The sequence below is a fragment of the Actinia tenebrosa genome, unplaced genomic scaffold (genome assembly GCF_029948245.1).
Source record: "Actinia tenebrosa isolate PJP-AT-01 unplaced genomic scaffold, QUT_ActTen_1.0 PGA_scaffold14__42_contigs__length_11649687, whole genome shotgun sequence".
Taxonomy (NCBI): Eukaryota; Metazoa; Cnidaria; class Anthozoa; order Actiniaria; family Actiniidae; genus Actinia; species Actinia tenebrosa.
In genome coordinates this window covers 745,205-760,489 of record NW_028292574.1, presented here as the reverse complement: position 1 = coordinate 760,489, position 15,285 = coordinate 745,205, and the positions used below count along the sequence as shown (strand labels likewise).

At 36.4% G+C, this 15,285-nt stretch overlaps 1 protein-coding gene and 1 long non-coding RNA gene across 2 annotated transcripts in view; both read left to right on the top strand.

Annotated features, from left to right (window-relative positions):
* Positions 1-2,867, top strand: part of LOC116298771 (uncharacterized) — a 42,830-nt gene extending 39,963 nt beyond the window's left edge. The window contains exon 3 of the long non-coding RNA XR_004197374.2: positions 2,726-2,867. This is a non-coding gene — a long non-coding RNA (uncharacterized LOC116298771). The remainder of the gene's footprint in view (positions 1-2,725) is intronic.
* Positions 2,868-9,980: 7,113 nt separating this feature from the next.
* LOC116298778 (uncharacterized) lies at positions 9,981-14,251 on the top strand. The gene is made up of 4 exons (XM_089029834.1): positions 9,981-10,118; positions 12,519-12,687; positions 12,917-13,048; positions 13,824-14,251. The coding sequence occupies exons 2-4, from the start codon at positions 12,538-12,540 to the stop codon at positions 13,941-13,943; spliced, it is 402 nt and encodes a 133-aa protein (XP_088885960.1). The 5' UTR covers positions 9,981-10,118; positions 12,519-12,537; the 3' UTR covers positions 13,944-14,251.
* Positions 14,252-15,285: the final 1,034 nt, after the last annotated feature.

Here is a 15,285-nt window from a genome sequence, read left to right as displayed (position 1 = left end):
AAACCGGATATCCCCTGCTTTCGTAATAAACATTCAGAGGACATTACATCAAACTCTTCAAACTGATTGCGAAAGCCTAGCACTATGTGTTATTATCAGCAGAGTCTCACTAGTACAAATGTATGAGAACTGAATAGCATATCAGTCCCTTTAGGTACACCTAATGTTTACCTACATAATGTAAATATCCCATGTCTTGAGTTTTGTCTACTATTTCTGGCACAGAAGCATGCGGTAAGGTTATAACTGAACGCCGACCTCTCATCTCGTTCTATTGATCTTTTTCGAAAACTTTCAGTCTTACCTATTTCGGATATTACCCGTCAAAAAATCTTGAATCTTACTTTTAAGTGTATACAAGGCCTTGCATCCGATTGCCTGACAAGCCTTATAAGTCAACAACGTCATCAATATGCTACTATTGAGGAGCTTATTAGATCTAAACTTAATTTGGCTATTCCAAAGTCCAAGACCAATGCTGGGAAACGTCGTTTCTCTTCCACGGCACCTTCCATTTGGAATGCGCTGCCTTCAGAAATGTACCAAGTATCCTCATATAATGATTCCAGGGAAAATTTAAAAAAGCTCTTTGCTGACAGATTAAAGTCTTCTACAGAGCTTAGTGTGTCAAGACTTTAGTATTACAAACTTTTCTTCTTCTTCTCCTAGCCCTTCTTTTCTTTTTACAGTTATGCTAGTTTAGTTTCTTTGTAGTTTAGTTTAATTCAGCCATTACTTAGTATCATTTATAGAATAGGCAATTAGTTTAAAATCTAAATACACGTATAGGTTTCCTTCGGCAATGTAAATATTAATGGAGCTAATTATTGGAAAAAAAGTTTAACTTATTAGTTACCCATTAAAGATATATTCTCATTTATTATTATCTTTTTTTGGCAGAAATATTCTTTATAGAGAAAAGAAAATAATGTATCAGAGCCTCCAAATTTCATTTTTTTCCGAGGTGCCCCTGGATTCCCCTCGAGTGGAAGGGACTATTGCCACCCTGCTTCATTTAAAAGTTCTTCCCGCTACGTTTTTGATCCCGATCTTTCTTTAGGTTTTTAGAGTTTTGCACTATTGTACATCAAGTAATGTTTCAAATACGAGTTGCTGTATTCTATTGGGGTTTCAAACCGAGTGGAATTTTGAAACCCCAATAGAATAAAGTGACGAGTATTTGACACCACATCTTATACTCTTTTTGTTATGCTTTTTTTTTTTAATTTCAAAGTTCTAGTATTTGAGATGGGTGCGGTCGTATTTGATGGGGGTTTCAAAGTACTGCACATGGTACAAATAAGACACCCTGATTGGTCGATGAGCTCATGCATAATTAATGAGTACAAGATCTTTGCTTCAAATAGACTGAATTACTCAAATCTACTGATAGCTTTTACTTGATAGAATTTATTGTAGAGAATATAAGACTGAGAATCCAAGTTTAGTAAAAGCTCTATTAAGCAACTGCTCCCAGACGGTTTTAAACCAGAAAAGCACCGGCTCGACTTTTTTAGATGAAAATCGTTTAACTGTTAATTCTGACTGGAATGCTAGCAAAAAATAGGCATCCTTTCGAATGGAAAAAAAAGGAATCCTCACTTTCTTGAATAAAAGTCGTTAATAAAAGATTATAGATAAATATATTAAAGAAAGGAAACTAAGAAGAAGAAAAAAACCATTGATATGGTGGGAATCAAACCCATCTCCATCAACTTTAATAAGACCATTAATTCAACAAAAAATAAAAAATAAAAAATAAAAATAAAAAATAAAAATAAAAAATAAAAAACCGAGGGAAAAAAAGTAGTGCCTTCATGCCATACCCCGAGACATCCGCTGGGTCGTCGTATGGACTTCGGACCTGACGGCAATTAAGTCCCTCTGCCCTTGGGTGTGCGAATTACGCAGGATAGTGTTCTAGCCGAAGCATCAGGGGAGAGACTAGCCGGCCCCCAGACCATATCTACAGTTAATCCCTTGCACTCTGCCACGCACTGGCACATTGAATTAAAGTGGAAAATAATCTAGTCTATCTTGTGCCTTGTTTTCATGGCTATTGTTGTGCTAATTTCGTGAAATTGTGGCCCAGTGGAAAAAACTTGGGCTTCCGAAACACTGAGCCAAGCACGTTGAGTGAGATTTGTACTTGGATGAGTGACCTGAAATTTGTAATTACCAAATTCTGTTAAAAAAATTTTAAAGATACTCGAATAAATATAGACCTTTTTTTTCACTCGCCCTAGTGTAACACATTCAAGGGCGGATCCAGGGGGAGGGTCGGGGGGGTCGCGACCCCCCTGTCATTCCTGAGGTCAAATGGGCTTCCTGTGGTAAAAATGCGACTGGGATTCCTTTGCCCACAAATTTTACCCCTGAGACCCCCCCTTCAAAAAATTCTGGATCCGCCCTTGACATTCCTGGGTAACGTTTGTAGGGTTCTGTGAAGGAATTTCGTCGTGATGTATAATTTAACATTATATACGATTCTTTTTCTCGTTGTAAAAAAAATAACCAATATTATAATTATACTTCTTTTTAAGCTATGGGCTTTGCTTTATATATGTATATGTATAATATATAATATATTTATACTTTATACTAGATACATATATTATTTATATAGTTGTATTAAAAAAATCCCCCATGGCATTGATTTCTAAAATATGAATTTGACTTATTGTATATAGTGGCTCAAAGTTTGTTTTTCTTCTTTCACTTATAGATCAATGCAGCTATATCAGTCAAGATAAGAGAAATGTGCTCTGTTACATCAAGCAAATATAGAGTTCAGGTGCAACCCAGTATGGTAGTGACCAGCTGATTGAACAAGCTAAGAGACAATAATAAAGGCTTTCTTATTACTAGATTGATGAAAGGACTCGTAAGGGATATATAAGTACTTATTAAGTGGTTTTTGAAGGGTCTTAAAATGCAGAGTAATCAGCAAATTGCTTTTTATAAATAAGTAGATCCAGAAAAGAAATACTACTATCGTAAAAATCGCGAAAAATTCCACTGCGTATTCGGCTTTTTTGTCGTGCCAAAACAAACCCAAGTCTCTCAGGGAAGGGAATTTGTCTCGAGCTTGGTAACACGTTTAGGCCAATGAGAATGCAGCTTTTCAAAATGACCCGCTCACGCTTTACAAAGGCCGTTTGAACACCATCGATCACACGTTGTAGAAGAAATCAAATATTCGACTTCAAGCCAGTATTTTTTCTGGAAATATTTGGCTTGGTGGCATTTTAAATACATGACATAATAGAGATATTATCGTTCCTTTGATATGTTGCATTTTTATCGCGGTTCGAGGGAGAGAGAGAGATTTTTTGGATTTTCTAGCGTGGTGTAGTCGCTATCGGGCACTAAGTCTCCAGCCTTCCCATTTTTTAGGTAGAGAAGAGCGGATTTTGAAAAAACAACAACAAACAAACAAACACTAAACGGCCTCAAATAGGCGCTGTAACTTCGCCAGAAGACTGAAAAAAGTAAAAACAACAACTACAGCAAGCTTTGAGGCAAATCATCGTTGAGTGAAACATTTTATTGTCATGACTTTATCATAACTCCCATACATTCCCTTATAAACCATACACAGGAACTTTGTTTGGGCTGCCTGTGAGAAGAATAAAGAAAGGTGTGCAAGCTTACACTACAAACTGGTCTTGTTCATTCAGCCGCTTCGCGATTGTTCATCATTTAGAACAAATTCGCCAGCAACCAACGTTCAAATTATTAAGTTTGACTGCAGCTACGATCATTTTCTGATCTTTTGGAAAAGCAATCCATTGCTATAATTTTTTCCCCTTCGCATTGAATTTAAACGTACAGCGTCGGAACATCACTTGTACTTAATCTGCCGCATACACAATGAACTTGATGACACCTCGTTGACAAGCTGCTCATTTTCAGCCAATGGGAATATTGCGTTGTGTGGGCAACGCGTAATTCATTTCTCTGTGTGTTGTCCACAGTCCCTACTTATCCTCTTACAGCGTGCCGCTTCAAAGCCGCCCCCATTACCCGCGCGCCTAAGACAGGAAAAACCCGATCTGGAGGGAAAAGAGGGACTGTTCACAGTCTATTATTATCATTATTATTATCATTATCAATATTATTATTATTATTATTATTATGGCAGTATAAACGTTTGGATGCCCAGACTAAAATAAAGCTTTGGTTGGGCGGATAACCGTAACCAACCCCAGCATCGACTAAAATCTATAACAATGACAGTTACAATTAAAAAGGAATGGCGATAAAAGCTAGAAAAAATTAGATGATTACAAATAAGAGACCAAAATTAGAAAAAAAAAAAAAAAAAGAATTTCAAATAAATTCAAATAAAAACTTCTAAAATAAAAGCCCACTGTGCATATGAATGTCCAATATAATATTTAACAGAGTATACACCGTGAAAAGATGAAAAAAACTTACTGACGTTTCGGACGCTAGTCCTTCGTTGGAGTAAAAGAGAAAGAAGTGGAAGAAAGGAGTGTATATATGATAGAATAAGACAAAAGAAACCAATGAGAGCAAGGTAGGCAAGGAAACAAAAACAAACAATCAAAAGACAAAGAAAAGATTAGTTGAAAGTAAGGCGTCCATTAATCCCGTTGGGACTAAGAGTGCCCAATAGGTGAATAAACCGCATTTCTTTGGTCGTGCGACAATCATTGTTGCCGTTAATCAAAGAAAGACCGAAAACAATGAAGTCAGAAAGAGAATGGTTAGCTAGATTAAAATGGCGGGAAACTGGTTTGGTGGGATCGTTATTGCGAATATCATAAAGATGATTGCAAATGCGATCACCAAGACGGCGGCCATTCTCGCCCACATACAAAAGATTACAGCGGGTACATCTAATACAATATACAACATTAGAAGTGGTACAAACAAAATGGTCAGTGATTTTAACAGTTGATTAATTAGGACCGACAACAGAAGTGTGAGAGGCTATGTGAGGACAAGTATAACAACGTTTACGAGAACAGCGAAAAGTACCAGGTTCTTTGTTAGAGGGAAGAACTCCCTTGACCAAGAAAGAACGAAGATTACGATCACGTTTATAGGAAAAAAGAGGGCGGTTGTTGAAAATAGCAGAAGTGCGAGTATCAGAGTCAAGCAGAGAAAAGTTGCGGTTAACAATGGGTTTAATGGAAATGTCAAGGAAAGTGACTGATGTTTCACTAACCTCCCACGTAAAGTCTAAGGCAGGGTGAAAAGAGTTAACAAAAGAGATGAAAGAGTCTAAGTCATTACGAGAACAAGAAGTAGCACCAATACAATCATCAATATACCGTCCAAAAAACTCAGGTTTAGGTCCAGTATATTGTTGAAAAACAAGGTTTTTGATATAACCAACAAACAAATTGGCATAACTAGGGCCCATCTTAGTACCCATAGCAACACCGTTTACCTGCCGATAATAACGATCACCGAAAGAAAAACAACTAAGAGTAAGAACAAGTTCAGCTAAGCGTAACAAAGTGGGAGTGCTGGGCTCGAGGACAGGACGAAGATCGAAAAAATGCTGAAGAGCACGAAGGCCCTCATCATTAGGTTTTTAGCAGTGGAAGGTAAAGAGCCATCAGAAATGAAAGAGTTAACAGTGTCTTTAACTAATTTTTGATTGTCAGGGGTAAGATCTTTATCCACTTCACAATAAAAATTAGTGTCAGAGAGTTGACGTAAAGCCTCCTGTTTATACAGGTCAGAACGTCAGACAACAACTGCACCGCCTTTGTCTGCGGGCTTTATAACAATGTCAGAACGATTACGTAATTGATGTAAAGCCAACCACTCGTCCTTAGAAAGATTAGAGTAACTGAGTTTACGGTTAAGATTGAGATTAGAAATATCACGGCGACACTTATTGACAAAAAGATCAAGAGAAGAAAATTGTCCCTCGGGAGGGACCCAGCTAGACTTACGAGGACAAAGGCGCTCAAAGACATCACGTTCACAGTTAGAGTTAGAAGAGTCGGAGAAAAAAGCTTTAAGGCGAGTACGGCGAGAAAAAGATTCAGAATCTTTCTTGACCTGAAATTCATCAGATTTCTTAGCAAGAGGAACGAAGTTTAAACCCTTCGTTCTTTCTTGGTCAAGGGAGTTCTTTCCTCTAACAAAGAACCTGGTACTTTTCGCTGTTCTCGTAAACGTTGTTATACTTGTCCTCACATAGCCTCTCACACTTCTGTTGTTGGTCCTTAATCAACTGTTAAAATCACTGACCATTTTGTTTGTACCACTTCTAATGTTGTATATTGTATTAAATGTACCCGCTGTAATCTTTTGTATGTGGGCGAGAATGGCCGCCGTCTTGGTGATCGCATTTGCAATCATCTTTATGATATTCGCAATAACGATCCCACCAAACCAGTTTCCCGCCATTTTAATCTAGCTAGCCATTCTCTTTCTGACTTCATTGTTTTCGGTCTTTCTTTGATTAACGGCAACAATGATTGTCGCACGACCAAAGAAATGCGGCTTATTCACCTATTGGGCACTCTTAGTCCCAACGGGATAAATGAACGCTTTACTTTCAACTAATCTTTTCTTTTGTCTTTTGATTGTTTGTTTTTGTTTCCTTGCCTACCTTGCTCTCATTGGTTTCTTTTGTCTTATTCTATCATATATACACTCCTTTCTACCACTTCTTTCTCTTTTACTCCGACAAAGGACTAGCGTCCGAAACGTCAGTAAGTTTTTTTCATCTTTTCACGGTGTATGATTTACCTTTTCATCATTACTGTTTCATTAGAAACACCGACGCAGCTCACACTAGTTTTTAGCTAGTTATATCTTTTTAAAAGAGTATGATAATTACAACAAGTGTCCAAAGTTCTTAAATGATTTAACTGCTCAGCTTAAATGTTCTAGCAATGTGCAGCGAGCTAGTCAGGATTGCCTTCTGCATTTGACGAATAATTGATTCACATTTGTCCCCTACAAGTTCTTTGATATTTTGCTCGACCCCTTTTGAACAGCCTCCAAGAACGTCCATGATGATATTGTACTGGTTGATCTTGTACTCAGGGTATCTGTTTGTTAACTCTAGTCTCAGTTGACTGTACTTCGTTGTCTTCTCGATATCTTTGACCTCTCTGTTTTCCAACCAAGGACAGCTCATTTCAATTACTCTGACTTGCTTGTTGGTCATATCAATGATCGTAACATCAATTCTGTTAGCTTTCACATGAGTTGTATCAGCATATAGTGGGACATCCCAGTAATAATAATAAGGAAGGCCCGCGCGAGCGGAGCACCATACTTAAGAAAAAATGGTAAACCATCGAGTTGATTTTCATGGTTTGGCTGACGTCACTTCCGTCCGTACGTCCGTGTACACAACACAGGGATCCCGAATGATGTCAAAGCAAAACTACTCGCAAATTTAGCTTTATTTAGCTTTGTAAATCTTTATCAATTCGGTTGTTTTAAAACAACTATCGGTAAATATGTTTTTCGTTCAAGAAAAATACAGCTTTGTTCGCCTCCTATCGCGGGGTCCCATAGGCAAACCAAAGAAGACTTTCATTCAATAATTTTAAATCTTTCTACAGATAATCTAATTGAATGAAATATAAGGTTACGCCAAATATTCAACTGTTTATTAAGCTGTTCGAGCTAGTATGATTATACAAATGAGCTTAAATTTGTGTTGTTGAGAAATGGTATTGTATAAAGACCTAGACTTTCACTTTATAAAGCTAAAAAATATCCAAAAACATTTACAAATGCCAATTTACTGACAAAGAAATTAGTCATCTTGTATTTTGCATTGCAGTTTGCATTATTTTCTATCTTGTCTCAGCTGTTTTTTAACAAGTTATACTGAATGTAAACTTTCGAAAACCTTCGAAAAACTTTTCGGTCGTTCGTCGTATCTTTCTCGCGCATGAAAACAGATGAAAAAAATGAAAAAAAAAAATCGAGTTTAAATCGAATCTCAAAATCTAGTATTTACAGTATTTACTTAAGTTTTCAAGCTTATCGAAGAGTGATTAAGGCTTATAAAAAAGGAATAAAAATATTTTTATGAAGAATTAGGATCACAAAACTATTTTTTAATTGATGACACATGCATTTGGTGACAGTTATGATCTCCAGCCAATTTCCTCTCTTATGCTACCAAATCATTTATTTTTCTTAATTTCATTGCGGTAAAAATAGGTTCTTATAAAAACCCAAACTCTTCATATGGATAACCAAACATTGTCATGTAAAAGAAGTAAAAGTAAGCTTATGTTTTGCTCACCTTTTCTTAAGCAGTTTTCTAGTCTGTCTTTATATGCCGTGTTCATTTGTCCATAAAAAGTTAGGAAATCTCCGAAATTTCGATCATGATGAAAGGCATCCAAGGTAAATTTCCCTAAACCTAATATTGTGTTGGATTGTCTGTAGTTATCTTTCGTTTTTGAAAGTAAAATTAACCAGGAATTCAAAGCTTAAAAATGTCGGTCATGGAAAACATTGTCGAAAAATCTTCCAAGAACAAAACTAGTCCCTGGGGGTGGTGGTGAGTTGTGTACAAAATTCCTTAGTGGGAGAGTATATTAGCGCAAAAAAAACAAAAACAAAAAAAAAAAAAAAACCCCATGTAGTCCATGTCGATTCGATTTCAATGCATGGTTTATATTATGGAAGAAATTATCTTCATCTCGAATATAAAATAATTGACGATTTTTTCCCGATCTTATTTTTACCTTTCTGATTCATTCAAATTGGACTACCTGTGACTTTTGTATCGGGAGGTCCGCTTTTAGGCAGTGCCTAAATATGTATATTATTATTATTATTGAAGAAAGGAAGAAAGGAATGATTGAATGTTATTTATTCAAGTACTTTCAGGCGTGCTAGAGTAGGTATGCATGATAGTTAATGAAGCGGATTGTATAAGCAATCCAATGTCAGTCGTCGCTTTAGGGCTATATTGGAGCTACTTTGTCTTGCTTCTTGTTTTAGCTTTAAAATACAAATATAGATTATTTAAGTTTATCAATGATGAATTTATTATACAAATATAATAAATGGATGGCCATGGTTCAGCAAAGGGTCTCTTGATTTGGGGACAGAAAATCACTTGGAAAAAGAGTTCTAGAACTTTAATTTCAGAAAATTCCGCCCTTTTTTACAAGGATATCTATTTGTAATTAAATGTCTTGAGCATGGCTTACGAAAAATTCATTAGGAAAGAACATTTTTAACCATTAATATATGCTGGACATGATAAGGAGCAATTACAAAACCCACATCAAAATAATTGCCCACGTCATGCGCAGACTTGGTAGGTTTTTTTTTTTTTTGATTTGCTGATGTATGTTTGATTGATATCACTTATATGTACATACATGTATTGGATTCTGAAATAGATAGAACTGAAGAAGACCTTATAATTAACAATGGTAGCATGAAATAGCTACGGAATACGGTTTATAAACTTGTGGCCCCGAAATAAACTTTTCATTGAAAATACTTTCTATTGAAACAGCAAGAATGTTTAAAATCTTGATTTCCTTCCTGAGTTTTTCAAGATATATTTATATACGCTTCAGTCATGATTTTGTCTAGCGTGATCTCAAAACTAGATTAAAATTTTAATTTACACTAAAATCTCATTTATGTCACCGATTCATCAAAAAATTATGGGATTGCAATAGTAGATATGGAATAATATATCTGATGACTCGAGTTTATTTTTTTAAGCTCAATCGAGCCAGTTTTTTATTTCAACGGTACAGAACAGCTTCAAACATGCTGATAATGGCGCAACTAAGTTTTCTTTTGTTTGACTTCTGATAAATGAAACACATCTAGCTATTTTACAGTTCTCCATATAGCTGTTTCTCAATATATATTCTTATATCTTCACTTCTTATCAAAACCCATACACCCCTCGTAGGCGCGAGACTCATCCATGATAATTTTCAAATTAGTATTTAATAACTCATATATTTTGTTTTCCGTATTCTGTCTTCTCATTTCATTTTGACAATAGCAACTTGTAAATCTCTGGCCTGCAAGGCTTAGTTCTGGTAAGTGCTTCTACCATTTCTACTCTGTCCCAAGCATCAGGTGTTTCTTGCCGGGGTTTCTGCTCACCAGTTATTCTGGTAAGTTGCTGATAGGTTTTTAAAGTTTTTAATGATATGAGATGAGATATTATTACATTTAAATGATTCCTGTATTTCAACAATTATGCTTAATTCATCGAAAAAACATTTAGAGTCATAATTAATCTTAAAAATAAAGCTTGTCTGGAGGTGCATTTCGGAGTTTCGTGGAAACTAAGCAAACCATTTTTGGCCGTCACGAAATGACTCCACTTTACCATCTATTTATGATTTTATTTATCCCTAGAATCTTTTAAATATTTTTTCACATCAGAAAACTGAACTGGCTTGTTTTGTCTACTGGTTTTTCGAATATTTTTTAGATTCAACGGATGGATTTTTGTTCACCCAGTTGGATGCATCCAGTTTATCCAGGTTCACTCTTTGTTCCGTGAGTGACAGGGCAGAGAAACGGTTTTTGGCCTTTCGTTCGCCATAAGGACAGCTTTACGTATTTAAGCTCAATATTTTGTAAACACGTTCTTTCTGAGCCAAATAGCAAAATTTCAAATGCGACCAAAATTTATTGAATGCGTATTCGAGATAAAAAGTCGTGTACTTTGGGAGAGCTGTTATTTTGATCAGCAGAAAAACTGACATTTTCGCAAATACCAAGTAGATTTACTCTAATAATTCAACAAAATTTAGTCACATGTTTCGAGCGGCAGTGAGACAAATGAAACGCTTAAAAAGCTGGCAGTATTAAACTCAGCTAAATAAAACAAATCGTGAAAGAAGCGGGCTTGTAGTTTTTCTGCCCTGTCTCCGTGAGTTATTTGCATAACGTGACAGAAAAAACCTATAAATTGCTGGAAATTTTCCTACGAATTTGATATAATCGTGAAGATTAGAAGTGTTTCAAATAGGAATTCAGGATAATATCAATACGTTTCTTTTTTAGCACTAGGAATTGGGACATTTGCAACTTTTAATATGTATTGAAAGGTGTTCGCCTGACATGACGGAAGCAAGCGGCCTAATATAATTTTTTTTTTCGTAACTAAATGCACGCAATCACTATAAGAGGATGACAAACCTACATGATTCAGTATGTACTTTCATACTCACGAGAGTATTTATATCCTTATTCATTATTAAATAATGTGGTTGGCATATCAAAAGACTCTCGGCTCATATTGTATTGTACAAAAACCAAACCTGGACCTATAACGACAAAAAATTTAATATTTCTATTTTTTTTTTTTTTCTTGTATCTTCCTGTTCGTTGGCCTAGCACCCAAGGAACTTTTAAAGGCGCTGAAATACGACACACAAAAACGTCCAACTTTTCGCGCAACATTGTTGCGGCGCAAGTTTGAAAACAATGTTGCTCGTTTTACACCCTATCTATCCAACTTGTCACGCAAACAAAATCTTTTGTTGCAAGTTGAGAAAACTTGTTGCGAAAAGTAGAAAGTAGATCAACTTTCTGCAACAAATTTGCGATTTGGTGTACCCAAAATAATAGTAATAAAAAGAGAATACTATCAGATTGGCAAGGGTGAATGGACAAATAAACATGGTGCATGGTGTAGAGATCGAGACTATTAAATACTATATAAAAAACACTTGAAATATGAACTATTAAAATCTATACTCTATATGTAATATATATAATGTATACACTTATTTCAATAAAGTTAGTCAACAAAAATCTAGAAAGCTGTGATCGCTGAGAATCATGGGAAAAATTTCATATTGAACGAGACGAGTAAACCTTTTGACACAAACTGCAGTAGTTGAGGATGCTCAGAGGAGGTGAACTTGTAACTGGTAGAAGATCTCAAGTCCATCAACAGTTATCAAGCGGTTGAAACATGTAAAATTTATCTACCCATAATCCTTGCCGGTCTTAGCTTTGTAGCTTTTCAGGTGACTAACTTTATTGAAATAAGTGAATAATAAACGACGGTAAAGAAAAAGCATGCTCAATTTGCAACATTACATTTCGTTGCGTGACAAGATATAGGATGTATTGTATCGAGGAGTAATCGTTATAGGTAACAAGTTGAATGGAAACTATTGACAATTTAATAATCGTCGGCTTTTATTGTGACGACATCCAAAACATGATACACATGTATATCAAATGTCTTCATATCAGTTTTTCTAGAGGTTAGGAAAGATCCGTGTTTTATTTGGGAGGGGGGGGGGGGGGGTGTGGGGCAGTGGAAAATAAAGTAAATAAAAAAAACTTTTGTGGAAGGTCAAACCTTTTTATTTTGACGAAAGCTGTTGCCTTGTTGACTTAATTAGAGGGACATGGTTTTCTTACTGAGTCAAAGGAGGAAGGCTATACAAGCATTTTCAAAAACGTTAACTGCAAAGCCCCAGCCTACTCCCCCCTCCCCCCACCCCCCCACCCCAAACTTTCCTTATGATATACTCTCTTCGTATTAGTGTGACTTGACTGGCTACCATGAAGTTGCTGGCAGTGATTGTGGTAACATTGACATTAGTGCTACTAGTTGAGAAAGCCAAACCTACACTAACCGACGATGAGAAGATAGATAATTCTATACTGGAGCTAGAAGAAGAACTGTACCAACTAAGCAAACAAGATACGCAGGTAAAACCCAACCCAACCCAACCCAACCCAACCCAACCCAACCCAACCCAACCCAACCCAACCCAACCCAACCCAACCCAACCCAACCCAACCCAACCCAACCCAACCAAACCCAACCAAACCAAACCAAACCCAACCCAACCACCCAACACCACCTTACACCACACCACGTCGAAAAATCATAGCAACGTAGCAAATTTATGCTTAGCTAGTCTGCTATTATTAACAGGAGAAAAAGGCTACGACAAAGGCTTCTGTCGGCAGTGATGAAAAGAAGGGCCTTCGAGCTCCCTGTGGATTTTCCGAAAGCTGCACGAGAAGACGTTCGAGTAGGCGGCGCAAAAGTTTTTGGGGCAAGAAGGTAAGAATAGTACAGTTGTCCCTGCATTTCTGAATGGTAATGTACATTACTTATGGAGGCATAATAGTTATACACTAACATTTACTCATGATTGTTAGCTGCACGGCTGGTAATAGCGCCTTAAGGTGGAACCAAACTAATTCAGAGCGCATTTTGGACAATTTTGTTATTGCTCGATTCGCAAAACTAGTGCTTCAATTTAACTGGATTTTTCATATAATGTGCTTCGATTATCCTAGATTCTAGCAGTCTATTTTATTTTAAGATTTTTTAAGTGTTTAGCCTATTACGGCCAAAAAACAGTGCTATTTTTAGTTTTTGGCTTTTTTCTCCTCATCCTCAGGTACGACTTTTCTAAACTTTTCAGACTCTTACCATCTAGTACTAATGCAGCCTGTGTGTAATTTTGGATGGAAAGTCTAGGGCAGAAAAAAAGTTATGACGCCGCTTCAAAATTCGATCCAAAATTTGAAGCATATAAAACATTGCGCTGTAAAAGCATTGCCATTGAATGGATTGCCTTGAGGTTTTCACTATTCTAATTTCAATGATTTCACTGTTTCATTTAGTATTGGTCATTTCCCGAGTACACTACTCCGTTTCAAAGGTCACGCGAGTTACCTGTCATATCCTAGCCGTGCACTGTTAAGATCAGCCAGTATGCTGCTCCTGGCTCAATAAATCAAAATTTGAAATTTGTGTCTATCGAATACCGTATGATAAACCTTTAACAGTACTAGTATCACAGATTGGTATTTTACCCCTTATTTTTCAGAGCCAAGACAACCAACAAACAGCCCACAGCTCGTTTGCACAGGACGATTTCGATCAAGTTGTGTCATACATCACAAAACTGGCAAAAGAAATCAAAAATGAAAAGAAAAACAAGGAATAATTCAAACAGCTCTAAAAGGAAGGGCTTTTTTAATTTTTTCGACTTCTGCTGAATATAAAATTCTTTTTTGTGAGGTTTTATAATTACAATACCAAATAAGCATGTTCTTTTTTAAAAATTAAAAACATTTTTGACTATGCACCACAAGACCGGCGGGACGCCGTGCAACATTGAGCCGTATCACTAACCAAGAAGGGATAGGATCAATCAGGTTTGGCATATATATCAGCCAGTACTGATGGAGTAGTTGTGTCATTATGAGTGCAATTATATAACGATTAAAAATTAAAGATTATCTTAAAAATGCAGTTTGATCGACAATTTACAATTTATTTAGCGCGCACTTTAGAACCTGGCCGCTAAGCAAACAAACGGATACTAGGGGAACCCGGCAGCTTTGAGTTTGTTTGCCAAAAATGGACGCTGTGTACCCCTACTAGAGTCTTAAAAAGCTAACCATCATACAATTCGAGATGTGTCCATGGCGGTGATCACACGGGGTTCTTCAGAGTCGAAAGTGGATTTATGGTGGAAGAATTCTTCGCACCCGAGTTTTATCTAGAATGATCGTTTTAGCTTACTGGAGAGCTGCATTAGCATGTGTTTTTTTGATTCTGCGGTAAAATTGTGGCAGTAGCTTTATTTTTCTTGGATTCATTGAGTTTCGATTAGAGGTTGGTGTTGCCTTGAGTGTGCAGCTTTTCCATTTTCTGAAGCAGGAGGACAAAATAAAACGATAACATCCGTAAAAACGCACCAAACTGGCTTCAAAATTAACAAACATCAAAAGATACAACAAGCTATCAAGGGAGTCGTTTTTATTCTCAAAAATACTAATTTTACATGCTACGAATATTGCCGTTAATATACATAATTTCAAATAGTAAAATACCACAGAACAAGAGAGAGTAATTGGGCTGCCTGTGCTTGCGTAAGGAAATGGATGCATTTGACTAAGTTGCTATATACTGTTCCTCTTTCGAATAAGGACGTACTGTTTCAAATGAAAAGTCGTTTCAGAAAAACGCTTTGTAACTATTATGAGTGAAAATAAAATCATAAACAAGAACAAAACACCCCGGCATTTGGAGCATCCAGTGGGTTCACTCCGGGAATTATCAACACCAAAACTGACTTATTCAAACCACAGGGAAACCGGCTATTTTTTTATTTTTATTTTTTTGTTGCTTCTTTTAGAAAAGTAACTTTGCTCTTTGTGGGTTTCCTGTGTTGTGATCGGTTTTCCTATTACATAAGCTGTAATAGGAAATAATAATAAGCTCTTCCTTTGAGAGTTTACTAGAGAGTGCATTACCAACGGTTATTAATTTGAATCTAATCG

What these genes read in the sequence shown, in the direction of transcription:
- LOC116298778 (XM_089029834.1), top strand. Translation starts at nt 12,538, where the DNA reads ATGAAGTTGCTGGCAGTGATTGTGGTAACATTGACATTAGTGCTACTA. An exon ending in TAAGCAAACAAGATACGCAG is followed by an intron (nt 12,688 to 12,916) that starts GTAAAACCCAAC and finishes TATTATTAACAG; the next exon opens with GAGAAAAAGGCTACGACAAA. An exon ending in AAAGTTTTTGGGGCAAGAAG is followed by an intron (nt 13,049 to 13,823) that starts GTAAGAATAGTA and finishes CTTATTTTTCAG; the next exon opens with AGCCAAGACAACCAACAAAC.